The sequence below is a fragment of the Anas acuta genome, chromosome Z (genome assembly GCF_963932015.1).
Source record: "Anas acuta chromosome Z, bAnaAcu1.1, whole genome shotgun sequence".
NCBI lineage: Eukaryota > Metazoa > Chordata > Aves > Anseriformes > Anatidae > Anas > Anas acuta.
In genome coordinates, this window is record NC_089017.1 from 5469936 (window position 1) to 5497168 (window position 27233).

At 43.5% G+C, this 27233-nt stretch overlaps 1 protein-coding gene across 3 annotated transcripts in view; it reads left to right on the forward strand.

The window, feature by feature from the left end:
* The first annotated feature begins 2723 nt into the window (after window positions 1-2723).
* UNC13B (unc-13 homolog B) overlaps window positions 2724-27233 on the forward strand; it is a 211783-nt gene continuing 187273 nt past the window's right edge. The window contains exon 1 of one of the 3 annotated variants that reach the window (XM_068666536.1): window positions 2724-2964. In XM_068666536.1, coding sequence (XP_068522637.1) covers window positions 2943-2964 — 22 coding nt within the window. In that variant the 5' untranslated portion in view covers window positions 2724-2942. The remainder of the gene's footprint in view (window positions 2965-27233) is intronic. The other 2 variants (XM_068666537.1, XM_068666538.1) reach the window with 2 other exon arrangements.

The following is a 27233-nucleotide window of genomic DNA, read 5'->3' on the forward strand; positions in this document are numbered from 1 at the left end:
GGAAAACACAGTTTACTTAGTGTGCAAATATATCTATGGGATTGCTCTTTCAACAGAGAAACTATAACAAATAGGCACGTATAAAACAGCTGGCAGGCTGCAGTAAGTCAGGGACCACCCATTTATAACCCTCCTATTGAACAGCAGGTGATCCTGAACCAATGGCTGGAGCTTGAGTAGCCAGAGAAAATTAACTCTTGTTCTGCAGAGAATGAACATTAGGCATCCTGGTGTAGAATTGCCAGCAACGACTTGTTTCTGAATTTGCAGAGTACCTCAATCTTAGTTCAGAAAGATGAATAGTTTCAGGGTGTCAGTGTGCTTGCTGCACCGTATTTCCCCTCTTTATATCAGTGAAATTCTTCATTAAAATAAAAATAAAATTGCAGTACTGCCTGTGCTAGCAGAGCACACTGTGAGCTGCAGAATTTAGATCAAGTCTGCAATAGGATTTAGGGCTTTGCTTATAATTATTTGTGAACTTTTTATTTCCTCTTGTGGATTTATAGAAACAGACCTGGAAAGATCTTCCATTTCTAAGAGGCTGAGGACAGTACAGGAAGTTTTTTGTTTGTTTGTTTGCTTTTTCTGTTTTCCCTCCTTATATTGCATGGGAATTTTAATATTAAACAATTTCTGTACTAATGACAACAATGACCAGAGGAAGAGCTAGAAAAAATAACAGAAAAATATGCATTTGGAGACTGTCACTTCATCTGGTAAAACACAGAGAATTTGATTTCATAGAACAACTTTAATTTAGTGGGGAGTAATTCTGCCTTGCAAAAGTTTGTTTGCAGTAGCATCGTCCCTCTTCCAGCCTATCTGAAGTGGAAAGGAGGGAGGGGATGGACAGGCATACAAGGAACCACTGTATTTGGGAGTTAGGATCTGGCTGGAGTGCTTACACAAACAATCTCTTTGGATCAGATAACAATTGTTAAAACATCTCCATCGGAACTGCAAGGAATTCATAACACCTGTGATAATCCCAGTGTTCATAGTCATTGCTGGTAATGACGTCTCTCCCAGCAAAGCTCCTAGCTACGAGATGATTACTTGATTGCCATGCTTACTAATAACATGTTACTGTGATTTTCAAAAGTGTGACATCATCTGCTTTCATTGAGGTGATTTCTGTATTATGGTAGCCTTTGCAAGCAGTAGGGAAGATGGGACTTTTCTGTACCAAGTTCTGTATGATGCTGTAGGCGACAATCATGCTCCAAAGATTTCAGTCTTTAAATTAGGACAGGCAGAGGAATGGGGAGTAGCAAGAGGAGAACAGTCATGATGGATTTAGAATGATAGAATCACAGAGCAATCTAGGTTGGAAAAGAATTTCAAGATCATCAAGTCTACCCATCAGCCTGACCCACCAGTCCCACCACTAAACCACATCCCTTGGTGTCATGTCCGCATGTCTCTTAAATACCTCCAGGGAAGGCTCCAGCACTTCCCTGGGCAGCCTGTTCCAATGCTTGACCACCCCTTTATCACCCTATCTGTGAAGAAATTCTCACATGGCTAGTTCACAGATTAGCTCCTGTGCAGCTAAAGGGTTTTCTTCTGCAAGAAGACTGCAAAGGAAGGACAAGGAGAGGTGTGCAAACAGCTTGGAGACCCAAGCTGTTGATCAGTGAAAGCTGATCTTTCACTGGCAAAAAGTTCTGAGACTCCGCTGAAAGCTGAGGAGTGCTGGAGATCTGGAAAGGCTGAGGATCTGGCATCCTACCCTCAGGCATGCAGGAACTCAGGCGTCCCCTGGAGTTAACTGGGAAGCTAGTGTTGTGCTCAGCTTGCAGCTAGGCAGGCTTTGAGGATATGCAGCCAAAACACAGATGCCGGTACTACCAGACTTAAATAACACGCAAATAAGCAAACCAGAGCTTCTGTGGAGCACCTCAGCAGCACTGAGGCCAGTTTGGGACAGCAGGAGGAGATCCCTTCACCACCTGCCTTGCTGCTGGCCCTTGCAGCTTCCTTGCTGACCATGGCTGCTTGTACTGCTGGGGGAGGAAAGCGTTTGCAGTCCTCTGAGACCATCAGTCTGCCTCACACAGTCTGCCTGCTTGCTTGCAGGAACAAAGTTCAAGGGGTCCCCCTTGCCATCTCAGATAAGCTGTATGTGCTTTTGCCATATCTCCACAACTGATACACTTCTGTGCAGCAAACTCAAAGGCAGTAGAACACACTGCTGCACAGGACATAACTCATTGTCTCCTTGCCTAGGTCCGAATTTTGGGAAAAGTCTTTGAAAGACCCAGCGAAGAGATTTGTCCCATGCCCCCTGTGGACTTCTGGGTCATCGTAAGCATGAATGGCATAGAAATCACATTAGATGCCACTTTGCTTTTGAGTTTCAGTATCAGGAAGGATTTGTTTCTCCTTGGATCGTCTGTAAGCAAAAGTACATTGCAGAATGAACAGTTTGGGATGCAGAAGTGTGAGGGTTATGGGCTGAAACAGCGTGAGAGTTCTGGGACTAAGTAGGACAAGGGTTCTGGGATGAAGCAGCACTAAAAGAATTAGAGGCCACCTGTTAAAACTACGAGGACATGACTCAAACGAGCGCAGGAGTAAAACAACAGTTAGAAAAGAAAAAAAAAAGAAGAAAAGCAGAGGCAAAGCACCGTGAGGAGGGGGCTCGGCCCCCCCTGCCCTGAGGTGCTGCCCGAGGCGGCGCCCCCTGTCGGCCATGTCGGGATGGCTGCGGGCAGCTCCCGCCCTGCCCTCCCCGCCCCGGCCGCTGCCTCCCCTCAGCGGGGCTCGGTGGACCGGCTCCTCCTGCGCTCCTCCCTCGTTTCTCCTCCTCTTCGTCCTCCTTCTCCTCCTCCTCCTCGTCGCCCGGCCGACCTGCGGCTGCGGGGCGGCATGAGGAGAGCCGGGGGCGGCTGTCGGGGCCGCAGCTGAGGCGCGGCGGCGGGAGGGGGGCCGCCGCCATGTCGCTGCTGTGCGTGCGAGGTGAGTGGGGGCGGTGGCGGAGCCGGAGCCGGGGCTGCCGGTGGGTGCCACCCGCAGGTGGTGGCCACCCCGCACACCCCTCGGGGTGTCTCCTGCCTAAAACGGGGGGAGAGGAGTGTGGCGAAGCCGTGGGGATCCCCAGAGGGATCCGCGAAGGGACGGGCAAGTCCCCCAGCACCTGCCTCCAAAGTTGGTTTTCGCTCCGGTGCGGTGCTCGCAGTGGGAGCACAGCTGGGAGGTTTCAGGTCTGCGTGGGGCTTTCCGTGTTTTATTTTTAATTGACGGTTCCCATCCCTCCCGGCATCCCGGTTGCCTCTCAGCTGAGCCCCCGTCGGGTGGCGAAGCCGTGAAGGCGGCGCTGAGCCTCGCACCTTCAGGTGGCCGAGCCCCCCCAACCCCAACCCCAAAGGTCTGTCCGAGGGCGAGGACAGCTTTTGGGGCGAGGAGAGGCCCCGAGGAAGGCGAGGAAGCAGCAGGTGCGATGCCGAGGAGCCAGGGGCCAAAACCTGGGAGCGGGGAGGAGCCGTGTTTGAGTTTCGTAGCTCGTTTGTACACGAGTCGAAGCGCTGCTGCTGAATGAAGCTGCGCTGCTGGCAGAGAGCAGGCTGCTGTCAGTAGCCTTAACGTTGTTATCCTCAGTGTCTGTGCTTCTAACCTGCAGCATTATTTATTTCAGGTACATCACTATAATCATCTCCTCCTGCTATCGAGCCTCGTCCCCTTGCTGAACAGGTTACCGAAAAGTAGCGCTTTCCCATGCAGGATGGGTTACAGTGCTAGTCGCTTGCTCTTTATCTCCAGTTCTCAATTTCTTGCTCTCTTGTGCCAAAAAAAAAATAAATAAAAAAATTAAATCCCTGAAGGGTACCATCTGCCAGGACTCGTGCTTCTGGGACGTGTCTCCTGTCAGTGTTTTGCGCTGAACGCTGGTCGCAGGGTGTCCCCACAGCCGTGCCCTTCGGCTTAGAAGTATTGTTTTAATGTTCTCAGCTCCTTTGCCAGATATGATAAAAAACTGACACTGGTGTGCTGCTGCCAGTTCAGCTTTTCTTTTGCTCATATCCCTTGGTCTGATAACAGCTCCTCACCCAGCTGTTCATCACCTTTTTGAATGGAAATCAATGTTTTGATGATAGTGTTAATGAAAAGATGCCATCTGAGTAATATAGGAGTATATTGAGTGTGCAGTGTTTTGTGGAGGGCAGTGTTCTTGTATGAGAGGGCTTCTTAATTAAGTTTCAACCCTTTTATTAAAAAAAAAATAAAATAGAAAGATTCTGTTTTAGGAGGTAGGAGAGTTGTGTAAGTGTGGAGCTTATCTTAAAAATGTTCTCTAATCTCTAAAGCACACTGAGCATCTCTGGTGGACTTAGAAATTTGGAAAGTTTTACCAAAATATCTTATCTGAAGCTGATTCTTACTAGCTCAGGGATGCTTAAATGTTACTTTTTTTCCCCATTCTTCTTAGTGGTTGATCTTCAAAATGCTCTCAGGCTGTCCTATGGAAAAAAAAATCTGCTTTTGATGCCTGCATGAAACTTGGCCACTTGTGCTAAAGGTGTATTTATACCCCATCTACTAAGAGTAGTGAAAGACCATGAACTGGATATTGCAGTTACTGAGACAGTCTTGCTTTGCAAGGTTGTTCCTTCATCATCCATAGACCCTTTGGGACAAAAGCATTTCGGTGGTCCAAAATGATACACTTTTGTGTTTGGTTTATTTTTGTCTGGGTGCAAAGATGTAAAGAAGAAAAATGAAGTGGTTGGTGACTGTGTGGTGGAGAACTGCTGTGAAAATGAAATTCTATATCCACCTGCTGTGCTAAGATGGCAGATAATACTGGCAGTGATTTAGATGATACAGATCACCTTTATTATAAGAATGAAGAATACAGTCAATTTACTAAATGTGTTTTTTAAAACGTTCATGACTGAAAGAATAAGCTCATGAGAACTCACAAGTATGAACCATTAAAGGTAAAATGGTGTTACACTGGTGTAGAGCAGTCTGAAAAACAAAATAGGTACCAGAAGATGAGGTAAAACAATTACTTTTGGTGCAAGCAGGAGTAAGTTGTGTTGACTTATGTATTTATTTATAACAAGCTGCTTTTTTCATTAAAAATGATACTCATCTAAGTTTGCACAGTATCTTAGGGTTGTATGCTGTAGACCTGAGATTAAAAAAAGAAAGACAACCAAAAACCTGTGAAAGAAAAGTAGGTGATTAGGACACTGTTAATCGCCTCTGAATTGCAGTTTAACAGATAAAAGTGAAACATGGAAAAAAATCTAAGTGGCAGTGTAACATGAGGCCCAGCAGCCAGAAAGTGTTGTAATTCACAGATTTTTTCCCTACTTGAATTATGTGCATTAATGATATTTTAATGAATGGGTAATCTAAAACAGTGCACACAAAACAGATCTGAGCACTGCCTTTGTTCCCGATAGAGCAGCTGACATTTGTGACTTGATCTCTTTTTTTTTTTTTTTAAGAGGTACATTTCTTTTTTTTTTCTTCTCAGAGATCAAATCGGGTATTTTTTTTCAGTAGCTTTGTGCCCTGTCTGTTGTAGAAGTGCCTGGCAGGAAATCTAAACTCTGCAGAAGTCTGGGCTCACCTGCAAGTGTTTGGAGGATGTGGGAAGTGGCTGTAGGAGCAATCTAAGGGACTCTTGGGGAGGAGGAATCTTGAAAGATGCAGAGGGTGTAAGTGAAGCAGAAAACAAATGCTAAATTTTACACAACTGAGGCCTTTAGAGAAGACTTCTTCATATTTTGATTCTACCGCTGAAGTGCAAAAGAGATTGCATATACTCCAGTTCAGAGCAGCTGTGTCTGGATTATGTCTCATAATCTTCTCTTGGCACAGTTCGCTTTATTAGTTTGCATTTAGGGTTGTGTTTGTGAAAATAGCATGCATTAAATAAAAGTAGTCCCAGGGAAGCAGTCAGTTTTTCACATCAGTCTTACGTTGTTAACTTTTTTCCCTTTTGGAAGTCTTGATTTTTACCTTGGATCTTAACTTCATTAAATTTTGTCTGATCTTTTCTGTCTACCAGCTTACAGGCAGAAGTAGGTGCTGTCTCAGCACAGCTTGCAAGGGTCATACCAAGTGAGGACCCCACCGAGGTTGAACCACCTGGTCACCAATGTGTTGTCATTGATTCCTTTGCTCTCTTTGCATCGTTGTCCAAAGACGTACGTCAGACCCTTTCACTTGCTCACTTTTATTACATTTTACTTTGTCACCAGCTCTTGGTATCTCAGGATAATGTCATAGCTTCTTACCAAACCCAGTGATGGCTCTCTTCTAGTCTTCCTTCCTTCTTTATAACAGCTTTATGCTGTGTCTTCAGTTCCTTTGGCTCCCTAGTTCCTGAACCTACCTTCTCCATCTGATAATAGTAATAAAAATCGTGTTGCTTTGTCTCATACATCACCTGTCCTATCCCTGTATCAGTATCTGAAATGCTTTACTTTGCTGTTCCAGGGATATTGGCAGTGGGGATCTTGTGTCATCCCTGCACGTGGTGTGTGGCTTAGTCCCGTGAGGGCGCAGTGCTTTTGTCTTGATGTCTGGTCTGCAGTATCAGTCTGAGACTTAGCTGCCTGAGGTATGTGGGACATAGAGTTAGGAGATCTGTTCTGGTCTTGCTCTCTGAAATTTTAAGTTTTTGACTACTGTGGGAAATTCATAACATCTAGGGGCTAGGGACTTTCTTTTCATTGCATGCTGCTTATGTTGCTGGTGCTTTGAAGAGCTGCAAAGCTTGCTTATCTGGTGACTTTTTTTGGTTTGTCAGAACAGCTGGAGTGGAGCTCAGGGAACCTAACAGCGCTTTCTTGTGTTGCCAGCTAAAATGGGGTTCCAGTACCTGCCCACCTGACTAAACTCCGACATCCAAGAGAAAAAAGCTAGTGGGGAAAATGGAAATGAGTGTTACTGACACTAGAAATAAAAGCATGTCCACCTTGTTGAATATATAGAAACATCCATAACTAGAAGGCCAGTAATCAAGCACAAGGGCTTTTTTTTTGTGGTTTTTTTTTTTTTTCCTCAATACAATAGCCTCAACTCACCTCTGTGTTCTTTGTGAGGCTGAATGCAGTGCCTCCAGCTCTTGCTTCTCAATGGTGAAGGACTCTCTCTTGTAAATAGTACTCTCAGCAATAGGGTGACTGTACTGCTGTGTTGTGACTGCTTTCTGAAATGGTTGCAGAATTGAAAAAAACAAGACAATGACAAAACCCTACCTGCTTCTGTGTAGATTAAAATGGAAAAGAACAAAATTAGATTCAGAAGACAGTAGCAGATCTGCAGGTATTAATGCAAATACATTGCTTCATGAAGAGGTGACTATATATTATTACAGATTCATTTTCTCTATTTGCAATTAATCAGGGAACTACCAGCATATGTAGTTTTGGAACAAAATGTGTTACAATTTTGGGTAGTGATGCTAAGGTAAAGTGTCTTAGCTCTTAACAGAGCCTCAATGCATTGAATCTTAAGTTTGGGGTTTGGAAGGGTGACATGGAATTGGTGGCTTAATCAGAGAGGGAACTGTAAAGCCTTCAAGCTTCTGTTGTTAAGTAGCAGGAATGGTTAAAACCTACAGACTGTATTTGGCTTGTGATGCACAGATGTTCATTCACTTTTCTCTTTCAAACCCTCCTTCAGCTTTGGGCACTAGTACTGCAGCGTATCAGCAAGTAATGTGGACTCCTTGTTCTAAGAGTTTGGTCACTAAGAACGGCTGGAAAATCCTCTCTGGTTTTCAGTGGGGTAAGGGAAATGTGCAGAGGTGCTTCCTGAATTTGGGCAGCATCTGTTTTTTTTTTTTTTTTCTCAGTTGGTGTCCTCTCAGCTGACTCCTTCAGTTTGGGATCTGCTAGGTCAAATGTGTTAAAGTTGTTTTTAACATAATATTTTAATATGCAACATACTGATGGATTTAATCCAAGCTCTGTAAATTCCTTATTATGAACTGTAACAGTTTGAGAGCTAGTTACAATTTACATAGTGTCATATAAAGTCCAAGCAATATAACTGCTTTTTTTTTATTTTTTTTTAAGTCCTGGACTTTCCCTTAAGTATTTGGCTTGGAGGCTTGTGAAATGCATATGTCTGGTGGCAAATGATCCTTTTATTACTTTGTTTTGAAACTTGCCTCCCTTGTTTTTTTCCCTATACCTCGTTAACAATTTTTACACAATATTTTGGAAACTACTTCAGTCACTCGGTGAAAGCTGTTCTCACTGCTCTTCCTAGAGACCTGAAACCAGAGTGCTGTGTCTAACAACACCTCTCTTTTCATACAGGGATTTCATTGTGTGGTCTTGCAAACAGATCGGGAGCTGCTGTGAGGATGTGTTTGGACTTCCCTCAGTCTCTCTTCAGTAGATTAAAACCTGCTAGTACCTGGCATTTTCTTTGTATTCAAGTGTGTGGAAGCAACTTGCTCTCACTGCTTTAGCAGTAACAATTTTTTCAGAACTTTACCCTGTAAACAGTGATTGATGTATTAGTTTTTACAGCCGTTTGCCTGGTGTGCTCAGTGATCTGTAGGTACCTGTCCTCCTGTGAGCATGCTGACTGTCACCTGGAGTGTGGCACTCTGGTCTCCTTAGGGACTCTTTTAATCTTTCAGCATGTATTTAAAGCAAATGTCACAGGGCTCCAGGCTTCTTCAGGTGTCTAGACTTTCTGATTTTTATTATTTGCATCTTGGATTTTGTCTTCACTTACTGGTGGACTGCAAAGTACGTGCTCACACAGGTGCCTTGCCTCTCCCCAAGCATACAGCAAATGTTTAGTGTGTGCTTGTCATTTCTTTGCCATCGGCAAATAAATCAGTGACTGAGTTAGGATAGCAATATACTTGTTAGTGTTTCTTTTTATCTCTAAGATGATTAAGATTTTTTTTTTGTATTTATCTCATCTCCCCTTACTTGTAGGGCCAATTAACCTGTATTGATAACTGTTTATTTCTTGTATGTTGTGCAGTGGCTTGTATCTCTTTGCTGCTTTGGAGTGGGGTGGACTAAAATTGTACTTGCTCAAGGAGTAGTGACTTTTGGTTCCCTAGAAAGCTCTTCATAAATGGTTTCTGCATCTGATATTACAGTTCCTGTTCAATTTTATTTTTCTCAGTGAAATAACTAATAACTATCCCCAGCTTTGTGAATTTCTGAAATGTCTCTTGTGTATTGCTAGGTATTTGATTTGATCACAACTACTGTAGGCAATTTTGAAATCACTGATCTGCAGAAGTAAATTGTAATAGGGATCCAAAGTACTTTTCCTGCTTAGTGCTTTTAGTTGGAATGCTATCTACAAGTTTTAAAAGAACTGTGGAATTGCCAGTAGGCATAAGAGCTCTCAAGTATTTCTCAACTTGACCAGCTTTATTTGACTAATACTGTCTTCCATGAGTTCACATTTCTGTTTAATACTACCATACCAAGCACCTTGCTTGTGACATGTTTTGCTGAATATCTGTGTTCTAGTTGAGATAGAAAGGTTCAATTTTAATCCAGATTAAAAAAAAAAAAAAGTTTAAACACCTCCAAACAATGATTTGTTGTTCAATGAAAAGATAAAGTGAGGTTTACTCAGTGTGTCACAAAAAGCTCAGGTGCCCCCCTCCTTCAACAGGCTTTCAATACAGACTCCTTATGTTATTTTGCCAATTTTTAGCTTTGAGCTTCAATTGAATTATCACACTTTTACATAAGACAGTGAGTACCTGTTGATGTTAGTGATCTTTCCTTTCTTATGCAGTGTAGAATGCAAGAAACTTGCAATGGATATGGGGTCAGGTTAGAGGAAGAGAAGTCCTCAGCTGAAGAATTCTTTTGGCTGGTGTTGGTTGAACGCCTTAAGCACCACGTTACTACATGAACTCATACCCTGCTGTTATGGAAAGTGGTGAAGAAACAGGGATGTTGCTGGCAGGTTTGCTGTGTCTCTCACAAGTAGGTGAGGGTATCTTAAAAATGAAAATAAATGCTACCAGCTGATGGTTGTGACTCAGCTCAAGTTCTCTAGCATGCTGCTCTTGAGTGTTTGTAGGTTCATCCTTTTGTCAGGTGAGTTGGAAGAAGCTTTGGAAAGAACTGTAAGGGAGTTGTGTACCTGCATTCAATGGGGAAGCCTATGTTATAGAGACATTTGGCTTACTGAAATTCTATACTGAGGGTGTTTAAGCACCAGGTGCAACCTTTCCTTAGAGACAGGGTTTCGTGGATGATGTAGTAGTAGGGTGGTGGTTGGACCAGATGATCGTGGAGGTTTTTTCCAATCTTTATGATTTTATGATTCTATATTAAACTGAGATGTTGTCAGGTAGATACTACTCCCCCCCACTTTGTTTTCAGGGTATACTTTCAATGTCCAGACTTAAAATTTGTAGAGGTTCTATAATTTCTGGGCGTGGTTCCATGGGTTAAAAGCTGTGTTAAGCATTAAAAAAACACCCCTGATTTTTTTCCCTTTTTGCTTGCCTGTAATCTAGGAAAAGGGTCATTTAGAAACAGAAACATGGCATTATCTTCAAACAGCTTTGTGCAGGCTTCAGGCCCCTCATCTTCTTCCTTGCACCCAAACATCACTTATGAATGGAAAGTGAGTTGAACTAGAAGGGAATGTCTGATGAGGGATAAGAGAAGGTGTCTTCCTCGAGATAATCTCTAGCCTAAAACTGTTGCTGAGTTTTAAAAGAAGTTTGGCTTCCAGCCCTGGCTGTGTCCCTTTAAGGAATACTGGTTTTAACCTTATTACTTAAAGCTCCTGTGACTTAACCCTCTTAATTCTTTACAGCCAAATGCTCTTCTAAGGAAACTCCAGCATTTCCACCATGGAGGTGTAATTTATCGATACAAAATAATTGCAGAATTGCACTTCTGAGCATCAGCTCACTCCGTGCTTATTTTCTCAGCCAAGATAAGTGTAATAATATTCAGCTTAAGGTGTATGATTAAAAAAATAAAAAAATAAAAGGAGGAGTTTTACAGTAAAGGCTATATTGGGTCACTCCTGTCCAGGTGAAGTCTGCAACATATAGCCAACCTGGTGCCATCTTTCTTGACCTCTGCTGCGGAAGGGAGTTTGGGTCTGGAGTTAAACCCATTAAACCCTTCATTCCTTTAAAGCTTTGTGCCAGCCCAATGGTAACGTTTCACTGTGGGCATTTTTTATATCTTTTTCTGTCACTGGGTACCTGATTGAGGCCAGACAACATTGTAAACTTCAGCGATGGAGAGCTGCATGTTTTATTCTGCTCTACACTGAATGTTGGCATCCTGAGTGTTCCAAGAAGGTTTCTTTAAATCAATTTTTTTCAGTAAATGCTTGACCAAATTATTCAAAGACTGCTATGCAAACTCATCCCTTTCAGTTTTGTTTTTTTTAATTGCTGAAAAGTATTTTTTAAAAGGTATTTCAGAACAGTTCTGTATGGTCAGGTAGTGATGGAAAGGCTATATCGGAAGAAACTGTGGGACAAATTTCATTTAAGCCATAATATAAATGGAAATTTTCTGCTTGGCCAACTTCCAGTTTCCAAGGAATTAAAATAAAATGTAAATGAATTTGGAGTCATTTGAATGTCTAGAAGGAAATCCTTCATGAACACCTGCTTTTCCTGAGGGATTTCTCAAACCCCAGAACTTGTTTTCAGGAAATACCCAGGGCTTTCTGACTTCCAGTGCCTGTGCTGATCCCCATTTAGCCGTCACTTGGTCTTCTGCTGCAACAGCCACAGTCCTTTGGAACTGGAGCCCCTGTGGGGTGTTACGACTGCAGGTGCACTGGGGATCTGCAAGCTGTTATCTTGGAAACCTTTAATAACTGTTTTTTTCCATCATGCCAGCAGTACCGCGCACTAATTGAGATGATGCCAAGGTAGCTTATCAGCTTTGGGTGAGGAGGGAATTTGACTACTGCATTAACAGCTACACACGTTTTAGAAAACTGCATGTCATTCAGATTCTGTTCAGCCTCCCAATCTTTTGAACTCTTCTTCATCATGCTTTCTTTATAAGCAAGTGGGTGCTGTTCTTAAGGAAGTTGCTTGGCCTCTTTGAAAGGTGCATTTCACGTGACTTTTCTTAAGAGCCTGAGGCCCATAAATTACTAAAAAGCTGAGGCTGCCTTCATTTTCGGAGGTAGGAGTTCAAACACCACCAAAATTGTGATGTTTTATAGACTAATAAGTTCTTGTTAATTATGAAATAAATTCTTTCTATTTTTTTTAGCTCACACATGCCCCAGACTTGAAATCCTGATCTGAGCTGAAACTTATGTATGGAAACTTGGACGTGGCATGTAACATGAACAGTAGTTGGTGGGGAGGGGAAGTGGATATGAGATAGTAATTATGTTTCAGCCTTTCCTACCTGGTATAACTTGCTGCGTGTGCAAAATTTTATTAGATTTTCACATATCAAATTAAGTAAGTGGAGTCTGCGTATGCTCCATTTTAATAGCAGATTTTTTGAGGAGATTAACTGCTTAGAAACTCTATAGTTATAAGGCCAGAATGGATTGTTGTAGTAATCTAATATGACCCTCTGTAGGACACTATTTTTTTAGTATAACAACCTCAAGTCTTTTTGAAAAAGATCAGTTTCTGAATTAAAATTGACGAAGGATTTGCAGCAGTTCTAGGCAGCCTTATGTTGATTATCGTCATACATGACAAATTCATGCTTTGTAACCTGAACTGATTGTTCAGCTTCAGCATCACAGCAGCAGGTGTGCCTCTCCTTAGGCTGGAAAAACTATTAGGAAATTTTGATCCCCCGCCCTGCCAGTACTTAAGGACTGGGGAAAAAAGGGACTTTGGTGATGCCTGTTACTTAAGTGGAGGTTCTTGGCTGTTTCATGGATGATCTGACTGTGATGAAAAACACTTACATATATTTTTTGGTGGTTGAAACGAGATCAAGACATGCCGCAACCTGCCAGGCTGGCATGTTAAATCACTGTTTTGTTACGCTTTGGCTAGGTGGGAAGAGTGTGGCTTAGCAGGAGGCTAGCAACAAACCTGTTGTGAATTTGAGTTTGTAGTTACTGTCCTGTAAGTGTCGGACACTTCAGTCAGAGATCTAGAAATGTGTTCAGGCTCTATTGGAGCAGAGCTGCACGTGACTGGAGTGTGAATACACAGGACTTAACCCTGTGCACGCTTGCTGGGGCTGGCATTCCAGTTTTTCTCAGCAGCAGGAAAGAGCTGGTGTCGGAGATGAATTAGGGATTGCATGACTCTAAAAATAACAAGTGATGTACAAAGTTATAGGAAGTAAAAAGAGTAAAAAGTGAAATGCATATAATTAATAGTTTTTCTAAGTCCGTTTCTTAAACATCACTTTGGGAAGCTTGTGACTGAAGTGGTGGTGCTGGAGCTGTTGGTGTAGGACTTGAAGCAGCAATGACAGCGGTTACGATGGGAATGGAGATATTGGAGGGGATGCCCTGCTCTGGAAAGAGAGCAACAAAGGTGACTGGTGGCAATATTCTGCTGCGTTAGGGATGCAGAATTGTAAAGTGGCATTAGGGTGGATAAAAGGGAACCAGCTGGGCTGAAATTACTTCGGGAAGAGCTGGATAAGAGATTTTGCTGTGGTAACACTGGAGATCTACAGTGTCCAGGATTTAAATGTGGGTAGAAATCTTGTAATGTGGTTAGAGAGAAGTGTTTCTGGGCATTGTCAGTGTGGCAGGCAGGGGTGTGCAGTTGGTCAGGGCTGGGTGCAGGGCTGTGGTACCTGGCAGTTTCATCATTGCATAGTGACTGTGGCCCTAAGAGCAAGGCAAATTTAATTGTGGCTTTAAGCAGCACAGAGAATGCTGAGGAGATGCTGGATGTGGAAGTGAACTTGGTTTGAGTGACTACAATGTAACCTAGGGGAAATTGAAGAGGTAAACTTGTATACCAGCACCTGCAAAAAGTATATAGAAGCCTTTTGGTGAAGTCAGGAGCTTGGGTATGGAGGAAGACATGGAAGTCTGTGAAGCTGCAGGGGCAAATATTAGCATCTCACATAACAAGGAAAGGCTTCTCCCAGGAAATGACCCCAAAGCTGATGATTGACCCGATCACTGTGTCAGGATACGGTGAGCAAACACTGAACCTATGTGAGGTGTGGGCAGAAAAATCTGTTTGTAGAGGGAGATGTATCTTGGGGATCAGGAAGTGCAGGGATAAGGCAGGGGTTTGCAACTCGGCAGAAGAGGTGAGCTCCTGCAAAGGATGTTAAAACAGGTAACAGCAGGTGCTTTGATCCCACAAAAAGGAGAAACAACCCATCTCACAGAAGAAGGAATCAGGCCACAGTGCATAGGGACAGGGTGTAAAGATGAGCTGGGTGTGATCCCTGAGCTGCAGTTGTTGTTTCTTGTGAGGGCTGAAAACAATACACAGATGTACAGGGTGGGAGCAAATCTTCTACACCTTGATGAATATAAGTCAGGTAAGCTCTAGCCCAGAGTGCTAACATGTACAATGCTTGAAATCTAAGTCTGGTAACTGCTGTAAGCCAGCAGTGGCATCACATAATCGGAGAAGGAGATTGGTGGTTTTTGTGGGGTGGCAGAAAGATAAGGAGATAAGAGAGAAGTGTGGGCAATATGTGCATCCTGACCTCAAAAGCAGAGGAGACTGTGATAGCTTGAGGTTTAAAGTGAGAGTAATAAAAGCTTAATAGATGGAAGCGGTGTGGAAGGTAATTTTGTATAAATGTGGTGTAGGCTTGCAAGAGGCAGACTGCTGGGCTAACCTCTTGGCTCTGTATGAAAACATGCATCTTGCCAATCACCACAGCAGATGTTTCTCTTTGAAGAAGGTTGGAACTGGCAGAAGAAACGTAAGGTGGGTGAGAGACTGGCTGTAGCAGAAGCTACTAACATTAAAAAACTGGTGGGAAAAGCAGATAGGCATCTTCTGCTTGTGGTGTGGCAAGAAAAGTAGGAATGTGTGTGTCAAACTTGTTTCTAAGCCCAGTCCTAATGGCATAATCGATTTGGAAGTAGAGAAATATAATGCATGAAGAATTAAGTGACCCTGGGGAAATCCATAAGGAAAATGAGCTGGTATTAAGTAGAAGAGTTACACATGTAAAGGCAAATGACAGGAATTTCTGAAAAACAAGGAGGAGCTTCATGGAATAAGAGGAATTCTTGTGATTCAGAACTGTGTTGCCAACCAGTATGGGATAATTGTGGGAAGAGGAAAAGGTGGAGCTGTGTGTGCTGGGGAAAGTATTCCGGGTACGAGAGAAGGACGAAGGCATGGGTAAATTGTCTGTGAATGTAGAAGCCTGCACAGGATGAGCCTACTTGGGATGGACAAGCTCAGGTAGGACTTAATGGGGAGGGTGGAAGTAAATTTGGCTGGCTCTCCCTTCCTTTCAGTCCTTCCAGTGAGAAGAGCAGGAGGCTGTGGCTTCTTCCACCCGATAAACAAGCATTGATGGGATCTATGACTTCTGTTCAGAAATAACTTCAGGAAATAAAGCACAGGATGGGAAAAGCCACTTAAGTTGGAGGATAACATTGGCATAAGATATAGTAGGTATAAGTGTGTCATGTATTAAAGCCTCGGCTGGAAATTAGGGTACAGGTCTTTGTGAGAATGGAAGCTAGAGATGGTAACCAGAAAGACCCCTTCCCGTCCTGTGATGCTCACAGCACTGACTTCGTTGGGGTGTGAGTTCCTGCTCTGACAACTGTCCATTATAAACAATATATATAAAGGTAAAGTTTTGATGTACCATTTTGCTTAGTTACGCATTTTATTAAGAAGAAACCAAACAGCAAGTGGGGAAACTTGCTCATACTAAATTGTTACTGATTGTTGGCTGTTTATTTTAATTAATGATTTTGATACTAATGGTATTTACCCTGATGGAATTTCAGTGTAATTTTTATGGAGGCTGAAATACAAGCAAACACATGGGTTTCAGGACAGCTGTCTTGGGTGTAATCCTTGTCAATAGTAACATCTGGTTGTGATTCAGTTCTGTGTACTTGCTGTGTCAAAACAAAAATGGTAAGTGCTGGTGTATTCAGGAGACACAGCTCCTTCAGATACCAGTACTGCCACGGGGAGCAGTCAGCTGCTCTTCCTAAATGATGCTTGGGTATCAGTCTGTAGCTGGATTTTGGAAAACACATTCTGTCTTTACAACCTGAGCTTGAAATATCCTTTTCAGCTTCTTTCTAGGGAATACTGTAAGTGATTAGCATCTTAAGACCTTAAGCAAAACAAAAGAAGTCCTGAAAGCTGGTGCCAGTCTCGTGGTCCAACTTCTGGAATTTGTCTTTGTCATCCAAGAACCAGTGTTGTCTGAGCAGTTTGTGAATGCCAAGAGTAAAATCAGGCTTCCAAAGAATTCATCTCTAATCTGTATTCTCTTAGATTCACAGTTCTCGTCTGGGAATCTCATTCAGTTATACTGTAGCTGATATCCTAAGTATTTCTTTTACTTTTCCTTAGTGCTTGCAGTCAGCTTTGTTCTGTTTCCTAGATGTTATGGTTGTCTCTGGTCAAAGCAATTAAATATTTAAGTAACATAATGTTAACATTTTCATTAAAACGATTTTTCAAAATTAGACCAATTCTGCTTCATTACTTGGTGCAGGAAAACGCAGGTGCTGTCTTGCCTGGGAGCTTATCTCTTGCTGTAGTATGGTGGGATATATATATATATATATATATATATATATATGTATGTATGTATTACTGAATCCATCACAAATATGCTGTTGCTTTATTTTTGAGTTTCTTTTTTTGGCAAGTATGTTAAACTTCTGAAGTTGAACAATGAGATTTGTTTAGCTCAGTCCCTCTCAGGGCAAGCTTGTGCTCAGGTGAGCTTGACGATTAGCCGTGTTCATTCAGTTGGCTGCTTGCTTCCCATCCTGTAACTTCAGTGAAACTACCTGAAGATAGGGAGGCTGTGATTAGATGGTGATCACTGCTGGGGTGGTTAGCCAGCAGCTTTTGCTCCAGGGTGCTTCATGTTGAACCTACATCTGCCTGGGGAGCATAGAAGCCTTAGTCATTCAGGACACTAGACAGGTGACTTCAGTGCTTTTGTTGACTAAAGAGAGAGAAATACATTCCAGTTGTTTTATTTCCATCTGTAATTCCTGCTCTTTCTTCTTTCTTTGGTACCAGAGACAGCTTACGAGGCTTGGGCAGCTGCTGCATGTGCTTTGTGTCCTGGAAGAAATTAATTGTGAAGAGGTGGACTTCATTTTCAAATAAAATAAAACTGCTGAAGGAACTCACTTCTGAATGAGGTTTTTCTCTTATTTTCGTGTTGTTTTTTTTTTTTTCTTCTTCTTCTTTTTTTTTTTTTTTATATATGCAAGCTTTTCTTGTAAACTAGTTGAACTATTGGTTTGCCAGCCAAGTCAGTTCACCAGCTCAGAGTGTCTTCCAGCAGACAATATGTTGTCTGTCTTCCTGCCTTCTGGTGTTAGGGTACAGTTTACGTTATACATATTTCCTTAGTCATTGACAGCTATGAGCATATATGAATTTAAGTCTGTCTTCTGTGAAATTAAATGGTGCAGGTTTTGTTCACAGTATCAATTAAGGCATTTCCACTTACTTAAAGTAATGCATTTCTCATCCTCGCAGAGCTTGAAAGCAGGGTAATTTATGTCACTGAATTTAGAAGCCTCCTTTCTTCTCTGCCCAGTAGTATTTATCTTCTGCATGTGCAAATTCTGAAAGATTTGATGTTTTTTTTTCTCCTAATCAGGCACAGAGTCAGGAGTAGAGATGCTGTCTCTTTTGATCATGAAACTGAAAAGTTAAGAGAAACCTGTAACCTGCAGGGAACTCCTTTAAGCAAAAGGGCTGATGCACAAGGTAACGGAATAAATCTGAGAGAAAGACACATGCACAGTAACTCACTCCAGTATTTTGTATCCAGGCTGCTTTTTTTTTTTTTTTTTTTTTTTTTTTAACAATAAGGTGAAGGCTACAACAGGATATTGGAGAGAAGAGGCAGCTTGGATTGCTGTTTAGCTCACCTCCTGGTTGGGGAACCAGGTCACCTGACAGAGCTGTCTGTGTTGCCAGCGTCAGGAGGATTAACCTCTCCGTAATCTCCGTGATTTGAATAAGAGATTTTGTTCCTGTCCTCACTGCTCAGTTCAAAGCAGCTGCTGAGCAGAAACTTCGGGGAATCTTCAGCAACGTGTCTGCATTGGTCAGCTGAGGAGGGAAGGAGTAGATGTTAGAGGGTTTCTCCGAGTTGTGCTTTTTATCAGCTGGTTTCCATGTTTGGATGTTAAGTGTGTATAGGTGGAGCTCTCCTCCAGGATCAGGGAGGTTGGCTACAACCTTCGCTGCCTTTTTGCTTAAAAAGAGTTTTCCTTTTTGTTTAAAAGGAGTTTTGTTACATAAATAGGATCAAATATATTTCTCCATCACCATCTTCTGCTGCCCCCCCTTCCCCTAGTAAACTTCAGACAGAGGCTTCAACTTCTGGTTTGCTAATCACATCATAACAAAATTTCAGTGTGTGTTTTCCCACCTCTCAAGAAAAATTCAGATGATACAAACGGTCTGAGGTGATGCTTGCCTGCCTGTGCCAGGTCTGGCCAAAGCTAGGAAGGGATTAGATGGCTTATGCGTGCATCTACCCCAGAGAAACAGTGGTGGTAGTAATAAGGGACCTCACTCTTCAGATTTTGTGGGGCTGTTAGCAGGAGTAAAGCGCAATTCTAAATAAGCATCTCAGTATGCTGGCTCCTGTCTTGCCAGAATTAACTTGTCAGCTTGCATTGAGATCATGATTATTGCCAGAGAAGTTGAAGAGGTGAGTAATGAGGTAAAGGGCTCTCTGGAGCATTTTTGACTTGGCGTGTCTTTGAGGCACCGTGTCTGTCACAGGCTGTGGGGCTCCTGAGGGTTGGAGCTAATAGTTTCTGCACAGCCTTTAAGGACGGGTAATTAGATGCGTTGCTGGAGGGAAGATTTTTGTCTGGGCGCTGGGAAGCTGTCATTGCAGCACGTCCCAAAGCTGGCAGGAGATGGCTTACGATTTCTGCTCCTCACCTGAAAGGTGACGTGAGGCTCAGGTGGTTGATCTGCTTTGTGTTGGCTGGGGAAGTCTCCTGAGACTGGCGGTCTGCCAGCTGGATGTGGACCACAGGAGAAAGGGGGATAGATAACCCTGTGCCTAGGAAGAGCTTCTGCAGTGCCGCATCTTACCTGGCTTTGGGAACACCAACACAATGCGACCCGCTCCTCCCCTTACACTTCCACCTCCTTCTTGCTCCTGCACAACATTTAGCCACACAAGCTGCCTAGAATTGGAGGCTTCTGCACTTGTTCTGTTTCCAACTCTATTTCATGTAAAAACTGGAAAATATTTTATGGGCTGTTGGCGCTTAGGATTCACTAGCAGTGCTAATCTGTTACAGGGGGTTGTAAAGTTCAAGGATTGCATGTTGCTACTTTCTTTACTGCTTCCCAGCATCTGTTTCCAGCTCTTCTGGCTGTATGGGTCATGAATATTCTCTTTTTACCCGGGCAGAAGGAACAATGTTGTCAAGCTTATTTCAGCTGCTGCTTATCTGAAATCAGTTGAATGTTTCCTACTGACTTTCAGGAAGCTCTCTCTGGGATCAGCTGTAAGTAAACTTAATAAACCTTCTGCTGTGCAGTAAGGAAGCTCCAAGAGCTAATGCTCAGTGTATAAATGGTGTGAGCTGTGGCTTATGAAATAGCTTGTCAATGCTTTAAGCATTTTATTGATAAGATCTCCTGAAGGTTTTGGGGTAAAATGGTGAGCACGTTTTTAAAATACGTCATTCCTTTTGCAGTACAGCCTTTGTCCTCAGTGGTTGTGGTATATTGGTTGTATTTTGCCAGTGTGGATCCTATTCTGTGCCAGTGTTTAAGTAAAATCACCGTATCCTTCTGCTAGTTCAGAGATGAAGGGAGTTCTGGGTCTTGGGATCTGCAGTTTTATGAGTTTCCTCCCTTTCTCTCTGTGAACCTATCCAGTGCTAAGTGCTCTATTTAAAATTTTGTTTTCAAAACAACAAATAACAGCAAGACCTTGCTGCTCAATACATATTTGCTGAGAGGTGCTGGTGTCAGGATCCTGGAAGTCTGATGTTTGCTGTCCCTTCAGGGAAAGAACCAGTTGCAACCCTTTTACTTTTCCTCTTGTGTTTTGTTCCCTGTCCCAGTTGCTTTCTCCAAGCTGCACACCTAGTTTATTTTATTCTTCCTGTCCCTTACCCTTCTAGTAAGATGATTTTGATTTATTTTTTTTTTTGTGAGACACAAGTTTGATTTTTGTTCTAAGAAACCTCTTTATCCCCAATTCCCTCAGCACATATTCTGTAGCACTATTTATAATTTTTCTTTTAATGGGCACTCTTTGAGAAGTTTCTAGACCTGCCTTCACTGTTTGTGCAGGGGTGTGCTAACTACATAACTACATTTCCTTGACCTGTGAATTTCTGCTGTTGAAGTAGTTCAAGGAATATTTCAGGTGGGTGAGTTCCTGAGTTAAGCAACAAGCACGAATGCCTATGACACTTCAGTTCAGGAGCATGCAAACCTGTGTGATGTTAAGTCAGTGTGTCAAATCAAATCTGGTAACAGATTAACCTGTAAATGAGATCCAGATGTCTCTCCAACTGTCTGAATCAATTTTGTCACTGAAAGTGTTTAGAGGCCTACGTATACTGTCTTCTGCATTTAAACTATTGTAGAAAGTAAATTGAATTGCCACCCCTTCTGTTGCGTGACATCTTTTAGAGACATAGGGTCTTTTAAACGAAGGCTTCTTTTGCTAGTGAGGGTTGAGTTTTAAATAAAACAAACAAAAAGCAACAACAAAAACAACAAAAAAGAAAAACTGTAAGCACCCTGTGTTGAAAGAATCTGCAAAGCTGGACGTTTGTTTCAGGTATACCTTGATAACGGGGTTTTGTTTGGCATGTTTGCAACTCTCAGGGTTTTCTAGCAAGTTTTAAATTTGTTGTGTTTAAGTTTCTAGGTAACCCTTGTAAGGACGGAAGAAGTGGAGCACTGTAAAACTCCGGTGCAGGTAGAGCTGTGCTGTGTGTACTCAGCAAGCTTTGTGCAGAAGCTGAGATAAAAAGTGTCAGAATCTGTAGGAGGTGTGAAATTACCTGGTTCACCAAAGCCATCAGGCTGCATACTGGACAGAATAGGTGCGTCTTTGTTCTGATCATCGTGCCATCATGCTGTCCTGCCAGCTTTCTTATTCCTGTGTAGGCTGTCAGGATGCCCTGCCAGCTCTCCAAGTTTGTGTGAATGAGACAGAGCAGGGAATGCTCCAGACAGCCTGCCGCTGTGCTGTCGCTCTGATGCCCACAGGCTATGGCAGTAATAGAGGAGATTTAGACAAGACAGTGACATATAACTTCTCTATATAAAAAAGCTTGCCTTTTTCTGGATAGATTTCAGTACTTGGCTCACCAAAGTTCAGCCTGTACAGGCGAAGGGGTGCCGAGCCCGAGGCTGTGAAACTTCTGGCAAGAAGCAAATGCTAAGGGGAGGTTTCATGAGCAAAACCAGGCAAGAGGAGGCAGCTGCAGTGTTCCTTCAGGGCTGGAAATGTCCCTCGGGTCCAGTGTATGGGGACGTCTGAGCTGTGGAGGGAGGCCACCAGGGTGCTTTCTGCCTGTGGATTGGGACATTTGTATGCACGAAGGCTCTAAATACTACACTGCCAGAGGATTTACCAATAAAACAAAAGAATTACGAGTGAAGTTTGGCTGCTGGGAGGTTTACTGGGATGTGCACTTTGTGTTTGCTGTCTACAGTGGTGCTGAAAGTTAAATGGGGTTGATTTTGTCTGTGCACAGGAATTTGGAAAAGCCTTCCAAGGAGTTAAATGTTTCCCAGCTGCTGTAAGTCACAGTGCTGTGGGCAGAAGGGGTGGAGTGGCTTTGAGGAAGCTTCATTGAAAATTGTATAGTAAATCAAATAAATTTAGTAGCATTGTGTGTCTCTGGACAGGGTAATGAATTTGCAGATCGTCTGAGCAGGAAGATGCTAATTCACATGAATTAAGAGGGATTGTAATTCATTCTCAAGACATCTGGCAAAAGGGAAATCCCTTGGGTAGATCAATTTGCTACTGCAGGCAACAGAATAGAAGCTCTTTTTTTTCTTTTTTGCCCAAGAGAATCTGAGGGTGGTAGTAGATGATTTTTATATGCAGCTGGTTGCTGAAATGAGCACACCTTGCTTTTATTTGGTTCCCAATGCCTTGAGCAAGGTGAGAGAAGTTGTCCTGTGGGCATTTAGAGTGGTCAGATTGAGGAAAGCTCTTTGCTACCTGAACACGAAAGGCAGTGTGAAAGTGTTTCTTTCTTGATTAACTATTAAAAATTAATAAATCACTGTTGTTTCTGCTCCATTTATCCTGGAGTGCTTACTGAGGCAGCTAAATCTCTCAGTTCAGTTGAGGTAAACATCATGGTACAGGTGCCTTGCTGCTGAGGCCATCCAGATCCCTCCACAGCTATTGCAGTCCAACAGGTGATGGATTTTTGAAGGACCATTTCAGGTATTAAGTCAGACAAATTCTGCCTTTAAAAGCAACATTAGTTATTCTGGGGCTGATAGAAGTCAGTGCTGGGTTTCTGCTCTTCTTCCTTCTGCTGCCAGAGCAGTTTTCTGGTCAGCCCAGCCCTCCGCTCACACCAAGCCGTAACAAAACGTTATCCTCTGTTTATTGCAAACACAGTCTCAGCTTTTACGTCTGTTGGTCCGTGAAGGTACCCACTGTGTTTCCAACACGTCATTCCTGAAGGCAGCGCACAAAGCGCTCTCCTCACCGCTTCAGCGGAACAATGGCTGTGTGCAAACCCGCGGTTTGTTTTCCCTGGCAGAAAGACAAAGCATAATGTAAGAGATGTGGCTTAAGTCTCTCACCTGGCCCTGAGGCTGAAGGAATGTCTTGCTGCAATAACTGCCTTAACTCAGCCCTGTGCTGCTGCCAGGGTTGGAGTCCAAGCGGGCGCTGTGCTCGGCTCCTGCAGGGGCTGTCACGGTGCTGCCGAACCCCTCTGGGTTGCTGGGGGGCTCCTGCACAATTACTCTTGGCTCTGTGCTCATTCAGGAAAGTCCTTTCCTTCTGTACCTAGCGTAGATCTGAATGGGTGAGAATGCAGTGGAGCATTTCTTTCCAAACCTGTTTCAGGCTGGAAATGCCCAGGTAGCTGCACGATGCTGAATCCCCGTAACGGGCTCGGGAAACCATTAAGCTGCTTTTTCATCAAGACCTTCCTTTCTTAGAGTTACAGAGGGATGAGAAGATTTCATGTCACAGTCAGTGTTGCTGTTCCGCTGTTGCATTTAATAGCATACCTCTGATGCTGCTGGGCTTTTACAGGGACCGTATGAAACAAGGCTGGGGTCAGGGTCCCTGCACAGCCTCTGCTTCCTCTGTCTTGGAGCACACTTTTGGATTCAGGTAGTGGGAAAGGCGAGGATTTCTTGCCAACAAATGTGAGGTGAGGATGTGCATATAAGATGGGAGGGGGAAAGGTACTTGTGGGATCCTCGGGGACAGAACAGACCTTGGTGGATGCTCCAGTCTTACAGCACTTGCTGGTGTCTCATGGATTTTATAGGTAACTTTCAAGAAGTGTGTAGGAGGTGCTGAGTTTCTGCCTCTGTGATGAGTTCGTGTTCTAGACCAGTTGCTCCAGGGTTCAGACAGCAAAGCAGCTACCAAAGACTCAGTAGCTTATGGAAAATGTAGCAGACCTGAGGGGCTAGAGCACCACCACGCCAGCCTCTCCCTTCCCAAAGGGGTCCCATCTGTTCTGTGTGTGTGCTGCAAGGGTGCTCAGGCACCGAGTTTAGTCTCAGTCTTGGCTGGTACCTTTTGCTCTTTGGCTAGAGCCTTTTGCTGTGGGCTCTCGTTCCTGCTGCGTGAGCAACCTTTGCACCTCGTGCTGTGTGTATCAGCGTGCACTGAGGCCTGAGCACCCGCGGGAGGGGAGGAGAGCGCAGGGCGAAATGGAAACAGGAATCGATTCTGCTGTCTGGCTGTAGAAGTTAGATTACGTGGCCTGCGCTCAGAAACGCATTAAGGCTGCATTCATGTTTCAGGGGGAAGAGGAAACTATTTGTCAATTTGCTGATCGTGAAAACGCATTTTGAACGCTCTGCTTTCTGCATTGATTTTCTTTCTAGGAGCACTAATCAAACTGCTTCCTCTCCTCCGTCCCTCTTCTCCCACAGCCCATCCGTGGTGCCTGACTGGCCTCTGGAAGGATGTGGATTTTGTTGTAGTGTGGTGAGTGACCAGCTCGGAAGTCATGTGCTGGGTTTAGTGAGGATGTAATCTTTCGGCCATCTGCTCAGGCACTCCCCATGTCCACATCCCCCTGATTTGCAAGCAAATGTTAAAGGTGAGATTGAATCTGCGGATGCTCAGAGCAGCCGTGCTCCCTTTAACTGAGTACAAGTCTGTTCCTGATCAGGGGGTTGTTGTCTAAACCTTGTAATAATTTGCCATGCTTGATTTTAATCCACTGGCTGGTGTATGGTGCACCTAGTCAGGAAGATGTCCATCAGAAGAGAAGTGTGTAGTAAGAATATTTGTGTAAAATTGTGACTGTCTCTGACATTTGTCCTGCTGTTGGGTTTCCACCACCCCACAATGATTATATACCTCCATTGTGATGTCTGGTTTGTATTTTATCTTTCCTAGCCTTTAAGAGTCTGTTTCGTTCTCCAATCCTTTGTAACTGACAACCATAGAGCCTCTGAAAAGCTAGTTTGTTTATTTATTTTTTTTTTAGTTTTAATACAGCATCACAGGCAGGACTTCAACCTAAACGTTTTCTTGTCTATTTAGAGCAACACCATAATGTTAAGGGTTCCCCAAGGAAAATTGTCGGGATGAATTGAATGCTTGCATCAATTTTCATTGCTTTTTTTTTCCCCCCATCTGTCTAGTTTGCATCCAGTTATTTCAGTGCAGTCTGTCTGCTTTCTAATAGCTGTTACCAGCGCTCCTTGAATTGAGGTGCAGTACGTGTCTCGCTGATATGCCAGTCTCTTTCTTTTCCCCTTGCAATTAAATCATTCTTTGCTTGCACAGCGGGAGCAGGTGCACGTCAGTGTCTGTGTAAAGCAGTGCTTGCACATGGCAGTCAAAGCTCTAGGTCTCCTTCCTCTCTGATCTTTTAACATTTTCATTCCTCCTCTGCCATCCTTTCCATCCAGGGTTGCAGCGGTGTGGGAGGATTGTGGCTCAGCCCAATTTCGTGTCTGCCTCTGGATGTCTGGGCTTTCTGCACTGCCCTGTTTGCTGACAGCAGCTGCTTTAAACCAAAGGGGATTTAATGTTTCCAGTTTGCTTAGAAATGCTGCTTCCCCAGAGCTCAGACATTCCCCTGGGGTAAGTGGGAGTAAGTCAGGAAATCTTTCATCTGGATCTTTGACTTCTTGTCTTCAGCTTTTTACTTTGGGACAGCACAGAAACAACTGTATCTCTAAACTTAGCACTGCCAGTGCTCTGGAGGATGGTTTCCTTTCTTATGTTTTATTTTATACAAGGCAGTATTTCACATGGCTAGATTTCAGTCTGCCCTCCTCCTACTGAGCCACCAGCAGTGTTTTTTCGGTCTTTGTTGTGACACTGAGTAACTAAGTTTTAATGCTTTGGGTTTCTTGACAACTTCACTGCTCCTCTGCATTGTTTCTTGGGCACCTGGCACATAGCAGCTCAAGTGAGACAGAATGAGCTGGTGAGGGTACAAAACCTTCCCCCAGGGAAGCAAACCTATTGTATTTTGGGAGCTGCACCTTTGCTGTGGCTTTTACACACCTGTAGGAAGTGCTTGCCTATTGCTTGCTGCAGAGGCTGTGTCCATCTCCGTGTCCAGGGGATATTCACCCACTCTGGCTGCTTTTTTTGGCAAATAATCTGGGATTTCTGTGCTGAGGGTATGTCCACTTTCCTGCAAACAGCACTGGAGCTTCTTGCAGCCAGGGAGAGAGACCAGCTGAAGCTTAATGCACATCCTCTGCCTTCTCTTTCTGCCTTTCCCCTTCCCTCAAGTACATGCACTTGTTTCTGTGTCCCCTCCCCTTTTGCAAAGGGGAAGGAGAGGGGAAGGACCTGAGGTGAGCTGATGTATGCCCCCTTCTGGGCAGCGTTTACTCATTAAATACCTGTTTTTTTGTGGTATCCAAAGGCACCAAGGAAATGCGTAAATTGCTGTCCCCGTTGCTCAGTGGTTAAACAGATTGTTGGGGAGATCAAAAAGGAGTCTATGTCTTCAGTCAGCTCCAACCGTTGTATCTTTTCCTTGCACCATTAGGTTTAGCATAAGAAATGGTTCAGGCTCCAAAACGGGAAGAGAATGAGCTTCCTTATTTTGGACCTAAGGCTTGCGGGCAATAGCAGTCTAGCAAAAAGCTACATCCCTTTAAATTTTTGTATAAAACCTCTCTGTCTCATACTGTAACTGGTACCGCATTCCCTTCATGCAAGCACCTACCTGAGCTGCAAATGCTCGCAAAGCAGAATTTATCAAATAGCGAGGGTGTTCTTCAGCATCAGGCCCCACTGCAGCTCCGTGCATGTAACCACGTAAGGGCCTTTTATTTTTCTTTTTACAGGTACTATCTAGAGTGTTTACCTTGGAAGTTAGACCCTGCAAGCATTTAGTAAGTGCCGGGTGCTTTGTTTGTTGAAAGGAAATTTACTACATCGGTTCTTCAGCCTTTCCTTTGCTCTCAGGTGTATCTTGCTTCCTAGCTTGTTAAATATGTTTTCTTCTGAGCGTTTGTTTTCCACTGGGAAAACTACCTGGAGCCCGGAGATGTCTCGTCTTAGTGCTTACGCTTAGCAATACCAGTGAGGATGTGAGCTTGCAGAAAAGAACTGTAAACAAAATCTCCCCTAGGTAGACAGAGCCCTTCTCCATCCAGTGAGATAAGAGCCAGTGCTGTTTTATGTTCTAACCGTTGTTTTCAATAAATACTGTCCTGGAATTGAATTAACAGAGGAGAGCTCTGAAAAGTGACATTTGAATGCAGACTGCTGTTTGTTTGGCGTAATGGGTTAATTTGATTTACAGATGTCATACCAGGGCTACTATTTGGGCTTGGTTGTTTTTGAGCTGTGGTTCAGAGTCTGCTCAGCACTCCTGAAGAGAGATCCTTGGCTTATAAGGAAATCTCAATTTCTTCTGAGTGTCTGTAACCTTGTAAGTGAAGGGGGTAT